The sequence below is a fragment of the Stenella coeruleoalba genome (genome assembly GCF_951394435.1).
Source record: "Stenella coeruleoalba genome assembly, chromosome: 4".
Taxonomy (NCBI): Eukaryota; Metazoa; Chordata; class Mammalia; order Artiodactyla; family Delphinidae; genus Stenella; species Stenella coeruleoalba.
Genome location: NC_137149.1, coordinates 104,045,698 through 104,057,171, shown reverse-complemented (window position 1 = coordinate 104,057,171; position 11,474 = coordinate 104,045,698). Strand labels below are relative to the sequence as shown.

At 48.8% G+C, this 11,474-nt stretch overlaps 1 protein-coding gene across 1 annotated transcript; it reads right to left on the bottom strand.

The window, feature by feature from the left end:
- Positions 1-1,194: 1,194 nt before the first annotated feature.
- On the bottom strand, positions 1,195-6,610 carry STBD1 (starch binding domain 1). Its single transcript, XM_079919250.1, has 2 exons — positions 5,465-6,610; positions 1,195-3,061 (listed from the first exon to the last, which is right to left on the bottom strand). Exons 1-2 carry the CDS (start codon positions 5,670-5,672, stop codon positions 2,205-2,207), a joined length of 1,065 nt encoding a protein of 354 aa, XP_079775376.1. The 5' UTR covers positions 5,673-6,610; the 3' UTR covers positions 1,195-2,204.
- Positions 6,611-11,474: the final 4,864 nt, after the last annotated feature.

Below are 11,474 nucleotides of genomic sequence, written 5' to 3'. Positions count from 1 at the left end.
GACGCCCGTGTACCGCAAAAAAAAAAAAAAAAAAAGACAACAGGAACAGTGTCACAGAAGCCTGTACTCCCGTTCCACAGTACAGCTGTCACTGAGAAACTGCTGCCCAACTAGAGACTGTGTCCCAACCCCACTTCCCCTCTCCCTACCTGGGAACACCTACCTGCCCAGTTCTCACTAATGACACGTGGACACAGCAGTTTGTGGTGCTTTCTGGCCCAGAGTTTTAGTGGGTCTTTCCTTACTTTATTTCCCCTTCCACAGGCTGCTTACAGAGGACAGTGAGGTCCTAGGGGATGGAGGAGCCACAGGACAGGAGCCCGGGTGATGACCTGCAAGGAAAGCTGCCCTCCCGCCAGGAGCACCCACTGCTGTTTAGTGAGGGAGAAGTAAGCTGCTGTCGTTGCAGCCTTCTTACACGCTGGGGTCTGTGACAGCGGGTGGCGCTCAGGGTAACCAGTGCAGATGACACGCTAAGTAGGGCGTAAGTTACCACCACAGCCCTCATGCTTCTCCCTCTAAGCACATCCGATTTTAAATAACAAGTTTTAAAAATATAAAGTTTAGTATATTATATGTTATCTCTCAAATCAGTTGGCTTTACTGAAAAATTTTTATTTCATCAGGTAATGATAAAATGGCTAATGATAGAACTCTAAACAGATTTTGACTGTAAATTGTTTTCCCTTTAGTTTGACCTAATAGAAATGCTTGGGCATTCTGTACGGTAATGGTGAATGCCTCTGAAGACCTCACTGGGAGAATATAAAATTCACTGTGAAGTCTGTAGAAAATATATGTGAATTTAACACAAAAGTGCTGTGAGCCCAAAACAGTTCTTAAAGCACTTTCTAACACTATTTTCAGTTGGGTTTAGGCTCTTTTCAGCAAAGACCATCTATAACCAGGATTAAACGCTGTTTTGCCAATAGATGTTACACTTATTAAAAGTTGTTTTAATATAGAATTAATTTTCAAATACAGGCATGTATAATATCCCTCCAAACAAAGGTAAAGTTTTAAAAGAAATATTCTAAAACTTCTTTCTCTAAAGGGAGAAGAACAGACTCTGTGCCTCTTGACGTTTGCTTTTTTTCTGTGTCATTAGTGGAGACAATATTAGTATGTTATTTTACATGTAAGCTATTATGGTACTAAGATTTATACAAATAATTCAGACATTTGATAAAGATGTTAAAACTCAGGTTTTATTATTTGTTTCAGTTATAATGGCAAAGTTTAAATGTTTATTTCTTCCCAGAGCAAAGATGTACTTCCGTATCACTCTCCTGTTATAATTTTGTTACCTACTAGCATGAAGGGAGAGGGAAGAGGGTGAAATGATTGCTATGGGGCAGTCCATCTGTCAGCCCAGAGCTGCTGTGAGGAGGGGCCGTGAGGAGAGATGGTCCTGCAGGAGGCCTGTGAGGAAATGACGGGCGTGTCCCACCCTGCAGTCCGGCGGGGCCTGTAGCTCCCAGCTCTCTAAGAGGTGTCATTCAGGCCACCTTGCTCAGCCTATACCCTACCCCCTTCCTGTTCTTTCCTCTTGGGCTGCTCCTGCTAACAGGCTCTGATTAGGCCCCTTGTTTGTACACCAGCCGTTGATCATTAAGACAAAAACATACTTGCTACCCTCAAACCATACATGGCAAGTAAAATCAAGCAAAAAACATTGGGAAGTCTTAATGCATTACCTTATATCCTGGCTAATCACATCTAGTGACCAGATATCTTCTAATCACAGTTCCATACGATGTTAACGATTTTTAAATATAATGTGTGTATGATTAAAGAGAGCATTTCTCCAGCTGTACCAGTACAAAATCTCCTTTTGAATAAGGCGTGTTTTACTCTGCTGCTTCAAGAATCACCCAAGGCTCAAGCCTGAACCCTCTGCAGCTGGTTAGTTTCTGTGCTCCGTGACCAGTGCACATCTGAAGTCTAGCCAAGCCCTCCTCAAGACCACCAAGCCCTAAAGTAATGATGGACCAGCATAAATCCATCCATCAGTGCCACAGGAAAAAAAGTCCACGCTCACTGGAAGCATCATCTACACATTGGACAAAAGCCACTAGCAAATCTGAAACAACTCTGATGGCTAGACTGGGAGTTTCACTTCCTTTATTTTAAATTATCCAGGGTGCTCCACAACCTTAGCCTCTTCCATGTTCTATAGCCTCTTCGCTACTTTGCAAATTGAATCAGTGAATCCCCCACCATTTGTGAACCACTTTATCCTCATGGCCAGTCTCTAAGGATCTATTGCTGCATTCTTCCCAACGGGTAACTTCCCCATTCTCTACTACCACGAACTTCCATTCCACCACTGTGTCTGCTGGCAGGGGCACAGAACGAGACCAGAGCCCATCCTTGCTACACTGGAGTGGGATGTAATTGTTCCACCTCCCAAGACTCTCATGGTCTCCAGTTACTGCAAGGCATTGCACACCAGCGCGTGTGATATAATGGACCTGGAAGCTGACACTAACCTGATGAGCCTCTGAAGACACTGCTCCTACCCTTTTTGGTTTCACATCCACTTCCTGACCTCTTGCCTCCACGAGAGTGCTTCTGTCATAGTCCTGCTTAGAGCTTAACACTGGAGACTCAAGACTGCCACCCAAACCAACATCGCCCCAGGATGCGTGCCGGGACACCATCTCCCAGTCCACGTGGTCAGCCCGGGCCCGACTGTCCAACTGTGCGAGGCTCACTCCTTCTTGCGCTCTGTCCAGGAGCAGGTTGCTAGAAGGCAACTTCTCTGCCAGACCTGGAGCTCCTTTAGCAGTTTTCTCTTGGCCTTTTTGGAATCCCCATTCTCCTATAGGAGATCCAAGGCTTTCGTTTCCTGAAACGTCAGAGTAACTTCTAGAGTTACCAGTCTCAGAGGTAGCTGGAGATTGTGTGTCTGGAAATTGTCCAGAGGGAACATGTGCTCTTGAATTGTCACGGTTACTGCCTTCTCCAGAAGGACTCTGCAGTCTCCATGCTGCTTCCTGCAGGTCACCAGGGCCTTTTGTCGTAGAAACCAAACATCCATTGCTTTCTTGAAGATGCTCTAAAAAACAAAAGGAAAAGTGTAATAGTGTCGTGCAGTTCATGTGAGAAAAAAGTTCAATCAGGCCGAGAAAATAGTTTTAGTTTTTAAAGACTTGGCTACTAATCTATCTGCAGTTCACATAATTTGCCTCTATTAAAATCAAGTACTTAATTACCTGGTGTGTTCCCAACTGTGCTCTAAGAATATACAGGCATATCCAGTAATAAAAGACACATCCAGGAGTGTCAGTATACCAGCACAAGAGTGTAAACGAGGTGGCAAGCTGTAGAGGCAGAAGTGTAACCCTGACATGGCCCTGGATCTCTGCAGTCCAGGCCATACTGGCACGCCACCAAGTCGAGTTGTTTGGCTGCCATCATCGAAAAATGTCCAGCCTGTGTGACGAAGAGCTGCACGGTTACCCTGCAAACCAGATGAGTACACTTGTACTCCCAGGAACTGCGTGCAGGTCAGGGATTGGCTCTCACAGGTGCGGGCAGGTCAGCAGCAGCTGTCACTGTGGGAGAATACAAAGGACAGCAGTGCATGGCTGGGCAAGAGTTGGGGATGAGGGTGGGGAGGGCGGCTGGATTCGCCTTGCACACCCCATGTGCATCAGGAACCTCTTCGACAAAACACAGGCATCTTAGATCCCCTCCCACTGCATACTTTAAAAATATATTTTCTTGGGACTTCCCTGGTGGCACAGTGGTTAAGACTCTGCCTGCCAACGCAGGGGACACGGATTCGATCCCTGGTCCGGGAAGATCCCACATGCCACGGAGCAACTAAACCCGTGCGCCACAACTACTGAGCCGGTGCTCCGCAACAAGAGAAGCCACCGCAATGAGAAGCCCGCGCACAGCAGTGAAGAGTAGCCCCCACTCGCCGCAACTAGAGGAAGCCCGCGCGAAGCAATGAAGACCCAACACAGCCCAAAATAAATAAATAAATAAAAATATTTTTTCTTAAGACTACACAATCCAAGCTCCCTCAAGACTCAGTTTCATTCTTGGCCACCTCATTGATAGTCCAAATAGCTCCCTACAACTGAGGTCCCCAACCCCCGGCCCAGACCGGTAGGTAGCGGTCAGTCCTCTGCCTGATAGGCCCCCGCGGCACAGCAGGAGGTGAGAGGCGGGGAGCAAGCGAAGCTGCCTCTGCCGCTCCCCATCGCTCGCATCACCGCCTGCACCACCCTCCCACTCCGCCCCCTTCCGTGCAAAAATTGTCTTCCACGAAACCTGTCCCTGGTGCGAAAAAGGTCGGGGACCGCTGCCCTACAAGATCTTATTCTCCAAAACCATACAATCAGCATATGCGGATTGGGGGAGATGACGGTGGGAAGAGGGTGGTCTTGTTTAATTTTGTCTCTTTTTAATGGTGGTGTTGGAAGTGAGACGTAAACAAATATTACTCTGAATCCCCAATCTTTCGACCTGAAACATGAGTTAGGCTTTCAGGAAAAGAAGATAAATGAGCTCTCTGCAGGAGAGGCACAGGGGCAGATTTTCAAGTGGCTACACATGAACGCCACTCCACTAAAGTTTACAGATGTCATTTTCACCACTAGGCTGGAGTCCAGGCATGGGCAGCTTGCCAAGGGAGGGCGCTGGAAGGTAAGGTTCTCTGCCAGTGCTCATAACTTTGCCTAGTATACAGGGTCTAAAATATAGAGATGGAAACCTAGATGTCAATTGTACTCGTCGGAGCAGAATTAAGTGTCTCTTCCCTGGGGTTTCAGACAACCGTGCACTGTTCGGGTGAGCGTGGGGGAGGGCCGACAGCTCCGAAATGGGCGGCCATCGAGCAGCCTCAGGGCTTCAGCCCAAGCCTTCAGGGCCAGAGTCCAACCTGAACTTTGCCTCCCCGACAGAAGCGTCCAGACATGGGAGGCTGCTTGCTGAGCCAGTGTTCCCAAACACAGCTCTTCCGTGGGGTGAGGGATGGGAGGCCATGAGGCTATGGGACTGGGACCGAGACAGTGTCCCTGCTCGGACAGAAATTGGAGAGGGTCGTGGGATCTCCGAACTCTAAGCACCCCTTTCCGAAGGCCCGGAAAGGGCGCCGCCGCTGCAGCCGCCCGCACTGCACCAAGCTCCGCCAAGCAGAGGAGCCCATCCCCGCTGGAGGAGTAGGGGTAGGTCCTCAGGGGCGGGCGCCGAAGGCAGCGACTCAGCGGGGCGCGGACCTGGGACAAACCGCCTGGGCATCCCCAGGGCCTCGGTGTAGGGCGAGAACCCCACCCGGCGCGTGCGCACCAGCCGGGGAAAACGCGAGCCGCGGGGAGGGTCCTGCCGGGGCTAGGAGAAGCTAGTCCTCGGGAAACCTCCAGGTGGATTTCCGCCCCCTGCCCCCTCCCGCGGGTAACTTCAGAGCCCCCCGGCAAATACGCCCTCGAGACACAGGGAGGAAGAATACCTGGTTTGGTGACCAGCTCCCGCCTAGAAGGTCCAGGGCTCAGTCCGCCGCCACCACCCTGATCGCCTCCCGGAGCCGCAGCCTCCCCTGGAGAGGCGTCCTTCCCCTGCTCCGCATCCCCCTCCTTTCCCGTGTCCCGCAGCAGCCAAACGAAAAGCGCTCCGGCCAGACCCCCTCCGACCAGCAGGGCGGACCAGACGGCGCCCATGACTGAGAGGCCGCAGCTGCGGGAGACGACGGCGACCGAGACGGGGGCTCGGGTCACGCAGGCAGAGCCACACCTACCCAGCCCGCTGCAGCCTTTTACGGTCCCCGGTGGCGGGCGCTCCCGCGCGGGGCCCAGCCCTCCGCGACCAAAACTCAACTTTCCCAGCCCCGCCCCATTCCCCGCCCCGGGGCTGCAGCCCCTGGTTCTGGCAAGGCGGACACGCGAGCGCCCTCCTTCTCCAACATTTTCCCTTCTCGACCCCGCCAGTCGCCGGCGGCGGGGAGCACCCGGCGCAGGGTTCCAAGTGCGTCCCACGCGCGTGAAGGGTCCAAGGGCGCACGGCTGCCGTGCGCAAACCCGCCGCCTTCTTTTCCTGTTCCGGCTGCAGCTCAGGTGCAGCCCTGCCTGGGACAGCGCCGGCCACCTCGGCGCCTCCTCCCCACAGACAATCAGTAGCAGTGCGGCCCGAGCTTCTGGCACTTAGACGCTGAAGAGGCCGACGTGCATCTGCGACACGCGAGGTTGCGGCGAGAGCGGAGGCGGGGCGGGAGCGGCAACCGGGCCGGCTGGGTAGACCCATACAGCCGGCGCGTTGGAAGCTCCATTCCTCCACCAGTTAGCTGCGCTTAACGTCCCCAAGCCTCCGCCTCCCCGCCTGTAAAAGGAAAGGATTGGACTGAGATCCATCCATCTGTAAATGCCAATCACCTTAACCGCCTCCAGTCATTGCTGAGGGTGCGTGGTTGTCGCAAAGTGCGCACCCTCCTTACTGGACTGCATGTTGTGCAGACGCAGGCTCCTCCGGATGGGTTATTAATAAAAAATTGCAGGCTTCCCTGGTGGCGCAGTGGTTGAGAGTCCGCCTGCCGATGCAGGGGGCGCCGGTTCGTGCCCCAGTCCGGGAAGATCCCACATGCCGCGGAGTGGCTGGGCCCATGAGCCATGGCCGCTGAGCCTGCGCGTCCGGAGCCTGTGCTCCGCAACTGGAGAGGCCACAACAGTGAGAGGTCCGCGTACCGCAAAAAAAAAAAAAAAAAAAAAAAATTGCAACCGTCTTTGTTAAGTGCTGTCGGCGTGCCAGGTGTTTAATGTATGCATTTAATTTGATCCTCACAAAACAACAACAACAATCTGGGAACTAAGAATTATACACATTTCTTTCTAAATTCACTCCTCTGCTGATCTGATGGCTTTACACACCAACTTCAAGCTAACGGTTCCCATGTTTGTATCTGCAGGGTGAGCCTTTCCCTTGACCTACACGCTCCCACATCAACTGCTAAGACTACAGCTGGAATGATTACTAAAATGGCTCCTCTGGTAAAACAAATCGTTCCAACGTGCCCCGGGCTCGAGTCTTGTTTGCAAAGTCAGGTACAGAAAGCAGTGGGAGTCCTTGGTGACTCTGCAGTGTTTGTGGGATGGGAGCTCGCTTCGGAAGGCTGAGCGGTGAACGTGGTGAAAGCTGTGAAGAAGGCCGACGTGGAGGGAGCCCTCTCCAGAGAAACCTGGAGGCCAAGGGGAGGAGAGGAATCGAAGTGTCGCTTGAGAAGAGAACAAAGCCTAAGGGAAGCTCTTTCAGACGGAGAGACACGTGGGCACGTTTGTTCAGTTCGTCGGCAGGAGAGAGCCAGCCGAGACCTGGTGGAAGATGTGAGGAGGACGCGAAATCCTGGGCGGGAATTCCGCGGGAAGGAGGAAGTCAAGAACACCATTAGAAGGGGCGGAGTCGGAGGAACGGAAGGGAGGAAACAGGCGTGGAAAAGCAAAGAAGACACAAAAGAAACATTTTGAGATACACAGGGGCCCATGAGTGAGGTGAGCTATCAGCTGAGTGAGAGAAAGGAAATCCAGGTGAGTTTTTTTGTTTCTGTTGTTGTTGTTTTGGTTTTTTTTGCGGTACGCGGGCCTCTCACTGTTGTGGCCTCTCCCGTCGCGGAGCACAGGCTCCGGACGCACAGGCTCAGCGGCCATGGCTCACGGGCCCAGCCTCTCCGCGGCATGTGGGATCTTCCCGGACCAGGGCACGAACCCGTGTCCCCTTCTTTGGCAGGCGGACTCTCAACCACTGCGTCACCAGGGAAGCCCAGGTGAGCTTTTAAGGAAAGCAGAGCAGGTAGGAAAGAAATGGCCGCTCGGGGAAGAAGTTGCCTTGGGAAGTCCTGTGGGTCCTTCCATCACAGGCCGGTTGCATCGCTCCCTTCCTGCCTTTCCCAGTGACCGCGCCTCCGTTCACACCCCACCTCACCTGTCCAGACCTTACCATCCTCCCGCAACTCCCTCCCCTCTGGCTGTGATCCAGTCTGCAACCACTCCTGATTTAATCCTCCTAAAAGCACAGCCTGGGGTAGGGCATCTCCTCTGTTTACCAGACTAAATCCAACCCCATTTTAGCCTTCAAGGTCTCCCTGACACACCCCAACAAGCTCTCCAGGCCTTTCTCTTATCGTTCACCTGAACTACAGCCAAACGGGGACTCTCCCGCGGGAGCCTTCTCTCATTGGTTTAGACGTTTCCCAAAACCCACTTCCTTCCATGAACTTTTCCCTAGCCCCCAATCCCACTCTTAGCCCCCAGCCCTCAAACTGATATGCCATTCTTTTCTTTGAACTCTGATTATGTACTGTAACTCTGTTAGAGAAAAATACAAGGTTTTCTCTTATGGTATAATTACTTTTGTCGTTTATCTCATCCCCATATTAGATCATAAATCCCTTGAGGGCCAGAGTTTGTTTATTCTTTGTATTCCCCAGAATACAAAGTTTGTTATGTAATAGGCCTTTTTATTGTCTTTGTTCATTGAATACCGAATATATACTGGCCCTAAACTAAGTGCTTTATGAGGATTATCTCATGTTAAATCCCTGAGAGGAGTAATCTGCCCAAGGTCATACAGCTGGTGAGTGACCAAGCTGGGATTTGAACCCAGTGTTCTGACCTCCCAGGACTCCTGCTTGAAACTCTAGCTACATTGAATCCTAATGCTTTTAAACCATGTCCAAATTTCAAAGCATACATTTTAGAAGTGAGTGTGCAAATCCGGATGTGTGATACCAGCGTATCCCTCTGGTAGTATTCCAACATTTATGGTGAATTTCAGCCTTGCTCTCGGTTTGTAATTCCTCTCTCTGCAAGCCCTCACCTCATTAGGGAGATGTACTCACCACCAGCACCTGTCTGTTTCTGTCAAGCCTCTGGCTTCTGCTACTCCACATAATGTTAACCACAAGTCAAACCTTCTGCAAAGCAGTCACATTGGAGCTGCCCAGTTTCGTATTTCATAGGGACATTTTCTAAGTGCAACTGTTTGCAAATCTCTGACTCATCTTAGTTCCAGAATAGACTCCAGGCTGAGCTCTCTTACGCTGAATGATGAAACCTTTAGAGCAAAGGAAAATCTGTGTCAGGAGAACAAGTTCACTATGTAGAGAAGAATAAAGTTAGATTACTACTTTGTACCACGTAAAATGGTGGACTGCGGATAGAATGAAGTCCTGAATGTAAATGGTCAAACTACTACTAATGGAACAAAATCCAAGAGACTGTCATTGTGATATTGCATAATGTAAGAGGCCAAAAAAATTCTTGACTTCATCAAATAAGGCTATCTCGTCAGTGAGGCTGCCATAGACAAAGTTAGCAGGTAGATCCAGATGGGGAACAGATTTTCGTGTTGTTAAAACTGACAAGGCACTAATATGTAGATATAGGATGAACTCATACAAACTGATCCAAAAAAACCCACAAAACCTGACACGAGATCCAGTATAAAATGAACAAGGGATGCTTCTCCCCAGTGCCTGGAACATAATAGGCACTCCGGGTAATTTTTGGTTGAATAAATGAATGACTAGCAAGAGATGCAAAAATGCTCAAATTCACTGGTAGTTAGATAAATGCAAATTAAAACAAAGATATTACACCATTTTACATCCACCAGAAAGGCAAATATTAGAGAGATGCAATGCTGCTGATGGGAGAGTAAACCGGTACAAACGATCTGGAGAACAATCTGGAAGAATTTTGTGAAATTAAGTATGCGTATACCCCATGACCCAGCAATCCCCCTCCTGAACGTGTATGGCCAAGAGATTGCACAAGACTGTAAGGGGGCACATAGTGTTATTTGGGATAACCGTAAGTTCAAGGCCACCTGGCTGCCCATTGTGGGCAAATAATAAGTAAACTATGGTGGATGCCGATGAAATGCTATGAAGTGGTTACAACAATGACCTTGATCTACACACAGCAATGTAATTAAATCTTAAATACATATTGGCGACTAAAAAGTAAGAAAGTAATATCTCGCAAGTTGCACAGTGCAGCCAAAAAAAAAAAGAGAGAGAGATTTGTGGGTTTGGCTCTTGAATAATGATGTGGACCGTCTAAGATTCCAGGAAACCTGCAAGGTTTTTTGAAGAACTATAGTGCAATAAACACTGCCAGCTTGGACTAAAATGGGGGTTGTCTAGAAAGGGGATAAGTGTATTTTGCATATGAGAGCAACATAAATAATTTGTGGCTAAAAGACAGGCTGCGCTGGTCTTATACTATGGCCACAAATTATTTGATATTCTTCCCTTCGAAGGAAATTTGGAGGAGTTCAGTTCTCCTCTTCTTGAAGGTGGGCTGTACTTAGCCACTTACTTCTAATAGAATATGGCAGAAGTGGTGATGTGTGATTTCCAAGACTAGGTTATAAATGGCATTGTGCTTCCTCCTTGCCTTCTCTTGGATCACATGCTATAGGGCCAACTTTTTCAACCTCAGCACTATTGATATTTTAGACAGGATTATTCTTTGTTGTGAGGAGGTGCCTGTGCATTATGGGATGTTTAGCAGCATCCCTGGCCTCACTCAAAATTCCCAGAAATTGAATTGTTGTGTCAAAGGCTATATACATCTGTACATATGTACACACACACACACACACACACACAAAGTTGCTTATTTATTCTGTTTGGTTTTTTTTAAGGCTTTGGATAGCCAAATTGCCCTACAAAAAGTCTGTATCTTTTCCCACTTTCACAAGTTGAATATATGCACCTTTTTCTTAGCATTTTTGCCAATATTAGTTTTGTCTTAAAAAAAATCTTTGCCAATTTGATAGACAAAAATTGATACCTTGTTTTAATTTTTTTTTTATTTGTGACCTTGACCGTTTAAGAAATGATTTTGGTCTGTTGTATTTTTTTATGACTTAGCCCATTTTTTTTCTGCAGCATGAGCAAAAACATAGAACCTACTTTCTATGTGAGCAGAGCAGGTGGCACTGTACATTCTGGTGTGGAGGACTGGAGAAGCCCTGCTTCCCTCACCACCCCTCCGAGGCAGAAGCCCACTGTAGGAAATTCTTCCTTTAGAAATTCATTCCTTTGGTTCGTTCTCCCTCTAGATTTTAAAGTATCAAGCAAATCCACTCTAAGGTATTGGCGACACATCAACTTTCTTTTTGACACATTTTAACAGTTACCAATACTTACAGTGCCATGGTTGGGTAGGTGGGTGGGATCGGGAAGCAGTTAAAGAATAATCCTGAAAAGAGGAAGAAGACAAGAAACGGGGGATAATGGTCACCTCAAACTTTGCCCTCATCATAGTTTTGCTTAGGTATGTCCTTTTCTAGTCTACCTCACTCTCTCCCAAGAAGATAACTGTCAATTCTTAAAAAAATTTTTTTCGGGAAATTTGCCTCTTTTTTGGTGCTTCACCATTCCTGATATTCATCCATTCATTCAATAAATGCATAGTTTGAGCCCCAGCTATGTAGGACTCTAGGCACTCTGCAGGACACTAGGAAAA

Excerpts from the sequence above, each read along its gene's own strand:
- STBD1 (XM_079919250.1), bottom strand. The coding sequence starts at position 5,672 with ATGGGCGCCGTCTGGTCCGCCCTGCTGGTCGGAGGGGGTCTGGCCGGA. Across the intron at positions 3,062-5,464 it reads GGAGCTGGTCACCAAACCAG|AGCATCTTCAAGAAAGCAAT; the intron begins GTATTCTTCCTC and ends TTTGTTTTTTAG.